This window comes from Callospermophilus lateralis, chromosome 4, assembly GCF_048772815.1.
Source record: "Callospermophilus lateralis isolate mCalLat2 chromosome 4, mCalLat2.hap1, whole genome shotgun sequence".
NCBI classification, from domain to species: Eukaryota; Metazoa; Chordata; class Mammalia; order Rodentia; family Sciuridae; genus Callospermophilus; species Callospermophilus lateralis.
The window spans coordinates 13,016,704-13,028,978 of NC_135308.1; the positions used below are offsets into that span (position 1 = coordinate 13,016,704).

At 50.7% G+C, this 12,275-nt stretch overlaps 1 protein-coding gene across 4 annotated transcripts in view; it reads left to right on the forward strand.

Moving 5' to 3' along the window:
* The window catches only part of Loxl2 (lysyl oxidase like 2), an 84,347-nt gene that overhangs the window by 35,974 nt on the left and 36,098 nt on the right, over positions 1–12,275 (forward strand). For all 4 annotated transcript variants that reach the window (XM_076853583.1, XM_076853585.1, XM_076853586.1 and 1 more), the window contains exon 4: positions 10,734–10,945. In XM_076853583.1, the coding sequence (XP_076709698.1) occupies positions 10,734–10,945 (212 nt within the window). The remainder of the gene's footprint in view (positions 1–10,733; positions 10,946–12,275) is intronic.

Here is a 12,275-nt window from a genome sequence, read left to right on the forward strand (position 1 = left end):
TGGGGACCTATATTGAGGTTGCCTAAGGAAAGCCTTTGTGAGTTGCCAGAAGATTCTGGCATCTCAGGCATTGTGGCTTAAGCTCATGCTTACAGTCAGCCCTGACAGAGAGGGAGCCACCCAGACCACCTACAGGGGACACTTGAGGGATGCAGAGAAGTTTCTCCAAAATACCTGATGGAGTGGCCTGTGTCAGCCGCTGAAGTCACGGAATCATTCCTTTTGGCTAAGAAAATGACATCTATTAAATTCTTGTGGATGAGAGGATGAGACATAGCTTTGGTGGCCATGCAGTTAGGTGGAGTTGTTGGGTACTGACTAATGATACCCAGGGAGAACTAGTGACTAATTTAGTATGAGCACAGGGGATGGCCTCTAATGGTGAGCCTTAGGGCTCTGCTTCTGCTGACCCATCAAGCTTCAGGAGTTATTGAGATTTGGGCTGATAAAATATTTAAGAAACAGAAAACTAGGAGGGACTGCTGGAGTTTAAAATTGTGGAATAAAGATTCAGGAAAACTACTGTAGGTTGAAATAACAGTCTCCAAATGTAACAATAATAGACTCAAAATGTAACCTGTTAAGGAGAGACGTTACCTTTTTCATATGTTACCTTCAAGATCCTGTGTCATGGTTCATGGAGAAAAGGAATCAGCCACAAGAGTACAGGCAATAGGGAAAGTGACTAAAGAACACTGATTATTAAAAAACAAACAAACAAACAAATCTAAAACCCAATCTCTGTGGTGTTGATTGACCAAACACACAGCAGGGGCCAACTTGAAAAGTGAGTGCAAAGTGCTCCACAGAGACCCGGGTGGTTTCAGTGACCTCGCCAGTTCAGCTCTAGTCCATCTCTTGACCAGGTCACACCAGCGGTACAGAAACAAGCCTGGAAACCACATCGTCTAGGGACTGACAGTTTTTCAGTCAAGGAGAGAGAGGTGGACGAGGCGTGTCAGTTCTCTTCAAACGTCTGAGGTACTACCATGGAGAGAAATTCTATAATACTGTTCAGCTCCCACAGCTAAGACAGAGGGCCGGGTGTTGGAGCCAGTTTCAGCTGTGGGGAGCCCACAGTGGATGGCTCCCTCGGAAGGGGTGAGCTCCTTGTCCCTGGAGGAGCGCAAGCAGGAACTAAACGGCCTCCTGCCAGGGCATTACAGTCAGATTCCTATGTGGAGAAAGGAGTGGGATTGGTGATTGCTGAACCCCAAGATCCCTTCTTTCCCTGAGACTGAAAATGTACCCACTATCCCTCCTTGGAGGTGCCCACTAGCTAGCTCTTGGCACTGTAAACCCTTGTGTAGATTGGCACCACCTCTTCCCTGCCCCCAGACACACACACACACACACACACACACACACACACACACAAGGCCAACTAGCGCATGTGTTGTATGCTGGGGCCCTCTCCTGCCTCTTCCCTGGACCCTCACAACCTTGACCTTGAACTCAGGTGCACCTTCACATCCTCACTCTTCCACACCCAAGGGTGTGTGTATATATAAGCCCTTCCTTGATAGGAATTATTTTTTAATTAATTCAAAAATGGCTAGGAGTGAAGTGCAGTCCAAAATGAAGTGTCAGTTAGTGTTCTGTCTGCGTCTGTGACCCAGTTGTAAACCCCTGGGCTGATGGAGGTGAGGACACCCTTGTCTCTTCCCACCCCTACTCTTCAGAGATGTGACTCAGGCTCTGCGTTATACTCCCTCAGTGATGTCTAGAGATTGGGGAGAGATCACAAAATTACAGATGACCCTTACAGTCTTGCACTTTCTCCACCGGGCATTAGAGTTACCCAGGCAGAAAACTGCACCAGCCTAGACCAAGGTCATTCCCCTCAGGGATGCTAGAGGCATGAGTCACGAAGTCTGGAGCCTGGCTGATGAAGTTTCACCTAATTGGCTAATTAATCATGTTCCTGGATTTCTTTGGGCTCGGAGCATCCTGGGAGCTTCTTTGTAAATTCTCCTGTAGATGGGGGAAACTTTCGCCTTCCTCAGATGAATGCCCTCACCAAGGGAGAGTTCACAGGTTGGACCTTATTGGCCAGTTTTCAGAACACTGGGCAAATACCATGGTCAGTAAGCCACAGTGGCATTAGTTTCTTAGAATGACACAGCATGCACTCGTCATTTGCAAGGCAGTTTTAAATGCTCTGCAGGGGGAAGAATCAGAGCATTTCTATAAAAGTGCTTTGCAAGACTATAAAGTGCTGCAGTACATTGGTGTCCCTACTACTGATTCAAGAACTAAGTTCATCCCACTCAGGGATGCCAGAGGTATGAGTCATGAAGCTCGGGAGCCTGGCTGATGGAATTTCACTTGATGAGCTAACTGTGCTTCCCTGATCTCTGGCGTCTGCTCAGGGCTCGCTCAGGGGCTCCTTGACACTTGGTAAATGCCTCTCCAGAGGCAAGAGAAAGGGCATCTGCTTCTCATGGGTGGTCATGTGACCATTTCATCCAGGAAATTAGCAGGATGGGATCTCAGTTCTCCCCTCTCCCAACACAGACTGTACCGTCTGGCTGTGGATTCTCACTTTTAGACCCCGGAGTTGGACACTTGGGTTCCAGTCTCATAGACTGAGTCTTGCAGCTGTGTGTCCAGAGTGGCTGACCCTGTGGGTCTCTGGACACTGCACTGCAAAAGAGAAGCTTGGCTGATAGAAGAAAATGAGGCTTGGGTCAACAGCAAAAAGGAGGTAGGCAGGAGCAAATAATAAAACATGCAATATGTGGATTCCAGGAAAATAGATTGTTTTTAAACCCAGAAAACAGGCCCAACCAAACCTCCTAGGGTTTCAAAGGCTCTTAAACCACGAGGCTTTGTTTCCTGTCTGTGGCGGGTAGACAAGTTGGAAAAAGCATTAGATAAGGAGAGATGACAACTCCAGACACCCTTCTGAGCAAACCCCTGTTCCCTGGCTGGTTTGCACATTGCTAGGTCACATGTTCCAGAAGGCTCCTGGGGGGGGCCATGTGTTGTTACACCAGGAAACAGGAGTGTGTCTTTCCCCTCCTCACCCTCCCTCTTCCCTGCCCGTTTTTGAAAGTTTCTTTTGCAAAAAAAGCAAATAGGTTACCAGGGCTGATAGGAAATCCCCGGGTTGTGAGATTGACGTGTTGCCTATCCCCAACTGACTCTGAGCCTCAGTTTCTCCCCGTGACAGGAGGCAAACTAGGAAGGTCTGAGAGGCCCACAGAGGGATGATGAGGACAGAGTCGGGAGGTCATTCATTTCCACTAGAGGGGAGAATCTGGCACCCCTACCCTCTGCTCTCTTACATTCTTCTGGAAGGACTTGGGAGACCTGAAAAAGCCCTTTCTTTTCCTCCAAACCACAGGGACTAGGGTTGCTGTGAATTTTTTAAATTCCAGGAGACCTGGTTTTTATTAGTCACAGTCAGCTGCCAAATGTTCCAACATCACCCTCCTAAGCAACAGGCTTATCTGACTGCATCTTGGGGATCCAGGGCGTGGAGGCCCCAAAGGAAGAGTCTCTAGAGAGACTTCCAGAAGAGTGAGCGCTTCCCAGCCAGGAGCTTCATTGCCCTCTTCCTGGCAGGTTGCATTAGGAAAGAAAGGGGCCTATTTTCACCCGTGTGCAGTTTAGAAAGGGGTGACCCCTTCCCCCCGATTACTGAAACATAACTGGACGGCTTCCCTGTGGTAGGAGAAATGGTAGCAATGAGTGATTTGTGCTGGAGTCTTTGGCAAAGGAGTGAAGAGCAGAGGAAGAGACCTGCAGCCCTGCATCCTAGGCCACCTGGGCTGTCAGATGAAGCTGTCCTAGCTGTCATCTCTCCCACCTCCCAGGGCACTTAGGCAAGAGGAAGTATAGGATCCTGCCCAGCACTCACATTCCATGATTCTATTATTCTCTGAGAGCCTCCCTGTGGCTAGGGCTTGCCAGGCATCACAAGGGACACAAGAGAAGAAGCTCTAAGGTGACCTATTTTCCCAACCAAAAATAGGTCGCAGTGTCTGAAAAAGCAAGAGTGTTTATGCAGATAACAGAATAAAATATTTGAAATTGTGCACACCCTCGTGGATCTGGAAAATTGGTTTCTGGCCAAGGTGGAGCCCTTGGGACCTTATGCAAAGTTTAAACATCATTCTAACCATTGGTGAGATAAAACCAACAAGTAAGTAAAATCGTACTTATTTAAGGATGACATAAATGAACTAGGAGCATTACCATTTGTTTTAGGTGACAGAAATTAATGAGCAGTTTTACACTCAAACTTATATGGATGGGACAGTACATTGTGTGGCAGTGTGGAGAAGAGAAGATTGATGGGAGAGAAAAGGGGGAAGGTTGTTCTATGGAAGTGGGGCTGAGCAGGGTGGAAGAAAGCCTGTCCCTGCTCTGGTGAGCAGCCCCGTTCTGTGGGGTGGTCTGGTGCCGCAAGTAGGACAGGGCTGGTAGTGTCCAGCTTGGCTCTGCAAGAGGCCTGAGTGCTTCATCTGAGGCACCTCAGCTGTGCTTGGTGGCTAGTGCTGAGGAATCTCCTACCTCATCCCCATGAGGCTGTATGTAGCTACAGGATCTGTTCATTGAACACCTCTACTGGGCATGAGGATAAAGGGGTTCCCTCCTCGAGCTTGCCATCCAGCAATGGAGAAAGATGGTTTCAGGACCCATTGCTTGGTTACCATGGTGATGATTGCTATGAGGAACCAGGGTGCATGGGGGAATGATCTGGCCTGGCCCAGGCCTTGCCTGGTCTTTAGCCTCAGAACTCCACCAAGGACCGAGGAGCTGCTGGGCCAGAGGGGCTGGTAACTGGAACAGGTGGCTTTAGCTTCCTGCTGATGGCAGGCCTTGCCTATTCTCCAAAGAAGCAGCCTCTGTTACCTGCCCAAACGCTTCCAGGTTGGAAAAATGTAACCGGGAACATTCCATTTCCCAGCAGCGTTTGCACAGCTTTTGATTTATAGGAGGAAGCCCAGACGGACTGCTGGCTTTTTCCTCTGGTGGCGTCAGTATGACCTCAGCTCTCCTCGTCACCCTACCACACCCCTGGCCCCCCCACTGCTCTCCATCCTGTAGAGCCTAGCAACAGGAGTCAATGAAATGCCTTTCCTATCGCACTTTATTCTGTCTGACTGGGTCAGAAGTCAGACTCTGGCTAGAGAATGTTACCCGCAGCTTCTTAAACTATGAATTCCTGATTTGATCATCCAAAGGGGATAATTACAGTGTAGGAGACGTTTCTAACACAATTTCCTCGCACTGTTTATAGACAGTCTGCTTTTTGCTCTTTTGCACATCTGGACCTATGATGAGGATCCGAAGCATCTCATTCAGCTCATTAACCATTTATTGGTGTCAGGTCTTAGGGGAAGTCGTGGTGACATGTTGAATAGTTCTGGTGACAAGAGAAATGCCTGGACAAAATGCCACATCCCCATGTCTATCCGTAAGTCCTGTAAGCAGTGCTTATATTAGGAAGAGAGAAAAGAAGTACCTGGCTGTTTATCTTGCATGCAACTAAGAATAAAGGAAGTCTTTATTAAAGTTTCTGGCTGAGGTGCCCGACATTTCTAAGCTAAACTCCTATTGTTAGATTTTAAAATACATATCATTGGCTTATTTAAAATGTTTGAGGACCCACTGTGTGGCTGGCAGTAAGAGCTGTGGGTAATACAAATAACGATCGAGGTGCAGTTTTGCCCTTTGGGAGGTTAACAGTACAACTGGGTGGCAAAGACACAGGGAAAGATAAATATTAGTACTGGTAGTCATGGAGAAGGTGGTGCTGTCTCTTGCCCTCTGGCCTAGGCACCTCAAGGCAGCAAGGAACTCACCTGTCCTGTGTGTTCCAAGTTCTCATACAACCCCTGGGATGTAGCAGCCCTCAACAGGTATTTATGAATGATTAACTTGAGAGTTAATCCTGAGGGTTGGTAGGATTCTGATAGGTAGAGAGAAGGGAAGAGGGAATCGCAGAGGATGGCTTGAGCCAATGATGTTGGGAAGCCCCAGACAGGTCTAAGCAAGACGTGTGGGTACACCATGGTCAGAGTGGATGAGTCTGTGGGTGGTGGGAGCTTAAACCAGAGCCCAGCAGACAGCACAGGGCTGACGGGAGATGATGGGATTAGGATGCCCTTCTGGTACGTCCACAGTTCTCCCTGTCTGTGCAATAGAAGTGGAGCTGAAAACCTGGTGGAGACAGAAAGGCATTGCCGAGGCCAACTGCGAGTGAGGAAGAGAGGGTGGGAAAGGAGTTGAGGCTTGTGGTCTGCCAAGCTGGCTGGGCAGGAGGTTCACTCGGCTCCCTGAGAGGAAGGAGGACTGAGGGCATCTTGGGTGTGTTTGGTTTAAGGTGCTGAGGAAGCTGGCAGGCTGGCAGCGGGGAAGATGGGTCTGAGTCTGGCAGGCCATTTTAAAAAATAGGCAAATAAAGACAGCCACAGGCTATAAAAGCAAGATGCAGGAACGTGTCAGCTTTAGAGGATGACAGTGTGCTATGTGAACAGAGGGCGTGGGGAACTAGCTTGTGGTAGGTTCTAGTTAGATGTTGGTTGCATAATGCTACATCTTCCTACCCGAGCACCGCCCCCCAGGATGACTTCTTAGAGGGAAGGCCTGTGATGAAATAAAAATGGGTGTTATAGAACCGAGGAAAGGGGACAGGTCATTAGAGGGAGATCAGGCCTTGCAAACGTCCCTCCTGGGAGGCCGTTTGTCCAGTGCTGAGCTTTTAGACCAACGTTGAGTAGGTTCTTAAGGCTCATTTTCCCCTTTGCTTTGCTTCTCCCCCTGGTTCCCTGATGCAATCTTCAGCTAAACTTTCAAAATGCAGTTCTCACTGGCGACAGCCCCAGACTGTTCCATTTTGGAATTTGAAGTCATGGACAGATGCTGCAGATGTTAAATGGCATCCGGGCATGAGCCTGGTGTCCCAGCCCCCAGGCTCCCTCCTCAGCCCTTCTTCCCACCAATCCACTGGCTGAAGCTCAGCGAGTCCCTGGCCTCACTGCACCTTGGGTTTCCCTTCTTGAAGCAGGCGCTTCTATCTAACTCTCAGGGCCTCCCTGAGTGGGGGGGGATGGAACAAGTCCCGGGATTTTTGGAAGTCCTTAGGGAGGAACCCTTTTGGAGGCCTGTGCCACTATCATCTCTTGCCAAAGGGGCAGCATTCAGGTTTTCGGGGGTTTTTCATTGGTGGTGTTTTTCCTTGTTTGCTTGTTTGTTTTTGAAACAGGGTCTCGCTAAGTTGCCCAGGCTGGTCTCAAAGTCACCATCTTCCTGCCTCAATCTCCTGAGTAGCTGGGAATAGTACTGTACCCAGCTTTCTCATTTGAATTTTTAAATGAGCCAGGTGCTTGATGAGCTTCTAGGCTATTGGGCTTAATGTTAAATTGGCAAGTTTAGAGAGCCCTTTGTTAAAAAAAAAGACAAATGTGTGTCTATTTTCAAACCTTCTCTTTTGGGGCTGAACTTCTGGGAAAAAGAAAATCTAGCACTTGTGGTTTCAGAAGGGATTCCACAGCAGTGAAGTAGGGGACCGTGCATGCCTGCATGTGGTGTCCAACCCGAGCTCTCCCGGGAGCCTGGAGGAGCTGGTTCACTCGTACGAGTGCCCAGTGCAATCTACTGAGGCTGCCCCGCTGCTCCCACTGCTCTGAGAAGGAGAGCATCTGGGGCCGAGTTCTCCCCTCCATACACAGTCCAACCTGACACACGGTGCAGTCCTGGGCTTCAAGTGTGCACAGCACCGGGCAGGCCCTGAGGGGACCACCCAGAAGTCTAAGCCCTATGTGTCCTCTGAAATACCAGGTAATGGACAAGCCTTGGGCATGAGGGTGAGGGCTGCTTGGAGTGTGGTGGTCACCATAGCCTGGAACACAGGCTTGGAGTCAGGACTCGGTTTTTATCCTACTTTACTGCATATTGGCTTGTGAACTTGGGCAAGTTGCAAAACCTCACCGTCTTTTCATGTCGTCACTTATAGGTTGGTATACCCTGAATCAAGAGCTCCGATCAATAGATGCAAAAGTCTATGCATAGAGCCTCGTGTACAATTGATTGGTATTTGATTAGTGATGGCTCTCTGGATCACTCTTCAAAGAAGAGGCAGGGCCCTGTGGGATGTAGGGAAGAAGCCTGGCAAGGTCCTCGGAGTCTATATTTTGTCGAGTGTATGAGTGAGTGAAAGTTATTCAAGCCTTACAGAAGGGGAAAGATTTGGTTCCAGGGAGTGAGGGAAAGACGCGCCGTTTCAGAAGAGGAGTGCAGCTCCTATCCTGACTGTTTTCCTGAGGCAGTGGAGGGACAGACAGGTCCCTTTCCATCTGCCCACAGACTCACACTCCACACATAGAGGGTGACACAGGCACACACCCACAACTGGTCACATGCATGTCATCATGCACATGGACACAAATGCAGATACTTGCTCCCAGAGACACACATGCAGATTCCGACACACATGACACGTAGACACAGGGACATGCACTCTCAGGCGCGTGCACATACACCCTCTTTTGGGAGGAAGAATGAGGACGGTGGCAGCTGGGCCTCATGGCCAGCGTCCTGGAGCCCACAGTCGACTGGGGGGACCCTGCACTGAAACAGGAGAGGGCCAGCTTCCTTTGGCAGGTGGGACGGTGTCTGCTGGCCTCGGGCCTGTGTCCAGCATGGGTCTTCCTCCTCCTATAGTAGCAGTGCTGAGGGTCACGTCTCCTGTCAGCCAGCCTACGCTGCTGCCCCACAGCCAAGGAAGGGATCTGTGAATGGAATGAGGTCAGCCTGGAACTTTCCTTCTGGGCATGACGCATTCCACACTGGAATGCCAGCCAGCCTCCCCAGGTGGGGAGAGGCGGGAGGGGCTGGCCCACGACTGGGGTTAGACCTCAGGCCCCCTCTTGGCTCATCCCTGTCCACGTGTCTCGGTGGCACGGGTCCTAGGGCCTGAATGAGGGCTGTAAAGGATCCAGGATCCAGGCTGGGAAACATAATGCTGCCGCTGGCGGCTTTCCTTCCGCTCTGCGTGGAAGGAAATCGGGGCCAAATGCCATCACTCTGAGCCACATACTTTCCGCCACCTTGCAGGACTTGTGGAGCAGTAACTGGCTTTGGACCCTGAAGTTGGCGGGAGGATTTGAGTCCCTGGGCACCCTAATAATGCTTCTGTTCAACCTTGTGGTTCATTTGCATCCTGGCTGGACAGGCTCGGGTGCTCAGGTCACTGGGTTCCAGCCTTCCAGTCTCACCCTCACCAGCTCCACCTCTCCCTCCCTGGCCCAGCTTAGAGTGCGTCTTACACCACACCTCAGGGTGGTCCAGGGGAGGAAACTGGAATCAATCAGTTGGTTTCCTTGCCTGAAAATGGGAATGATGAGAGCTGTAAACTACCTTGTTCTACAGCTGAGGGTTGAACAAGAGATCACACAGAACATGCTCGGCATAGGATTCAGCAATGGAAAGCACTCTTGATAGCTGATACAGTTATATACTGCATTTTGTGGTGTCTGGGGATTGATTTTGAGCTGGGGACATCAAGGGGGCTGGAGGCATAGTTGGAATCAGTCATGAAGTGCCATGAGCATCTCTCTAAGTCATTTGTGCATTGTATAAATAAAGAGGAGCCAAAGAACAAGTTAAATCAGTGTCTTGGAAAGAACTGTCTGGTGGCTGACAGATGGGTGGGAGCAGCGACTCAGTTAGAGACTGTTGCAAGAGCTGGCCGTGTCCCTCTAGAGCAGGAGCAGGGGCGGAAATAGGGGGGCTGAAGGTGAGAGATTCAGAATGGAGCTTCCTTAGGATTTAGGGACTGATGCAGGATGTCCCAAAGAAGCCTAAAGAGTGTCCGTGTGACTCCAAGGAACCCCCTCCTACTGCTCCTCTCATTGGGCGTGGCCTCTGGTGGCCCCCTCCTTCTGGGTGGTAGGCATGGCACAGCGCATTCAAGCTCAGTGTCTGTGAGGAGGAGAACCCACGTGACAGGGAGAAGAGCTCTTCCTTCCATCCTCCCCTCCAGCCTCTTTGGCTTCCTCGAGGGCCCTGCCAATGAATCCTCCCAACCCTGACCCCAGTCTCTACCTGCCACTGCCCAGAAAGATGAGGAGGGGACTTTCCAAGGCACCTGGAGCATTCAGAATCTCACCTTGCCTCAATCAAGTAACCCTCTCTACCTTCCCGGCCCCTTGCACACACTGGGCACCCACCTCATTTCCCTGGGAGCCCTGCCCCTCCTCCAGGCCTCTGGGGAGAGGAATGCAGGAATGCTATCCCTGCGATGTGAGGTAGTGCCACTTGCTTTAGGAGACCTGGGGCTCATCTTCCTGGAACTTCAATTCACCGAGGTTGTTGGAGGAGACACGCACACGTGTGCACACACACTCACAGGCAGATGCACACACACTTTAGAGTAAAATGTAAAACCCAGATGATTTTACATGAAAATTCAAAGAACACTTTCTCATGCTCTGATTTCTGAGACCTATGCAGGGGGAGGCTACTGCCCATGGCTCTCTGGGCTCTTTGGTAGACTGTTGGGAACTCCTGGGTCCCTCAATTCTTTGATTGCTCCAGGTCACGCTTGCTCCCCCCCCCCAATCCCTGCAGCCACACTCCCCCACCCATAGCACTGTGTTTTGGGCTGGGTGGTCATCGGGGGCATCGGAGCCCTCTGTTATTGCTGAGGGAGTTCTTGCTGCCTGGCACCCCTTCTGGGGTTGGCCAGGGTCGTCACCCCTCTGCTTCCCTCTCTCCAGAACCTGAACATCCAGGTGGAGGACATCCGGATCCGCCCCATCCTCTCAGCCTTCCGCCATCGCACGCCCGTGACAGAGGGCTACGTGGAGGTGAAGGAAGGCAAGGCCTGGAGACAGATCTGTGACAAGCACTGGACGGCCAAGAATTCCCACGTGGTATGTGGCATGTTCGGCTTCCCCGGAGAGAGGACCTACAACACCAAGGCATACAAGTAAGGGGCTGTGCCAGGGGGGCTCTTCCTGGGTGCTCGCCCTCCTGCTCCGTCAACAAGTCAGGGCTGGTGACTGGCCGTCCACAGCCCTCACGGCTGGGCAGGCTGGTGTCCCTCCAGCAAGCCTGCGTGGACCCTACCTGTGAGAAGCTCGCAGCCCTGGGAGACGGGCCTGCACCTGAGCTAGGAGAGAATGGAAAGGCTTAGGAAAGTCAAGGGCAAGCTGCTCCTGGCCCGGAAGTCCCTCCCTAACGGGCAGCTCTTAGTCCAGGTAGCCTGCATAAGGGCAATACACAGGCTGGGCCAGGCAAAGACAGTTCCAACTTTAGAAGAAATGTTGGCTTTCCCTCAGCAATGATTGCTCAGAAATCTGGGACTTGTAGCAATTGTGAGGTAATTGAGAAACTGATCAACTCGGTTCTCTTCAACCAATCCCAAATAAACCTGACAGCGCTGTGATGATTCCCAAGGTGAATTTCACCTAGGGGGAGAAAAGTAGATAGTGGTAGGACTTAGAGCTGTTTGAGCTGAGGGGTGTCCAGGGAAATGATTTGGGTGCCCTGAGGCCACTTTGAGCATGACCCCCAGTAATCATGGGTAGGGTATGCAGCCATCTCTCAGTGTCCTTGGGGGGCTGGTTCCAGCACACCTCCCCCACACTAAAATCCACACTCAAGTCCCTTATGTAAAATGATGTCCTTTTCTTATATAACCTACACACATTCTCCTATATACTCTGAATCCTCCCCACATGACTTATAATGCCTAATACATTATACATGTTGCTTAAAGAGTTGTCATGATGTATTGTTTAGGGAATAATGACAAGAAAATAGTCCGTACATCTTCAGTGCAGACATTTTTTTTTCATAGCATTTTTGACCCAAGATTGGTTGAATCTGCAGGTGTAGAATCCTAGGATAGAGAGCCGCCAGAATTTGGTTGGAAGTAGGTTTTCCTGTCACTCTGTGCTGACTGTGTGCCAGGAACTGTTCTTTTTCATTTAATCTTAGCAATACCACCAAGAAGTGGGGTCTAGTTTCAAGCTGAGGAGACTGGAGAAAAGTCACAGAACCAGTAAGTGGCAGATCCAGGCCTCCGGTACGGGGTCTGCCCTCCTGGAAAGTGCCCTCTCACACTGCCTCTTTCCTGACTTTGGATTCAGGTGGCCCCAGGTTCACCTCTGTTTCCTGGGATGCAGGGTAAGCTGTGTCCCTCTGGGCACCTGGCCCTGTCCTGCCTGGTCCTGGCCTAGACACAGCTAAAGAGGGCTATGCTTTGCTCCTAGCCCCCAGCCCACCATGTACACAAGTGAGTGTGGACAGCACCC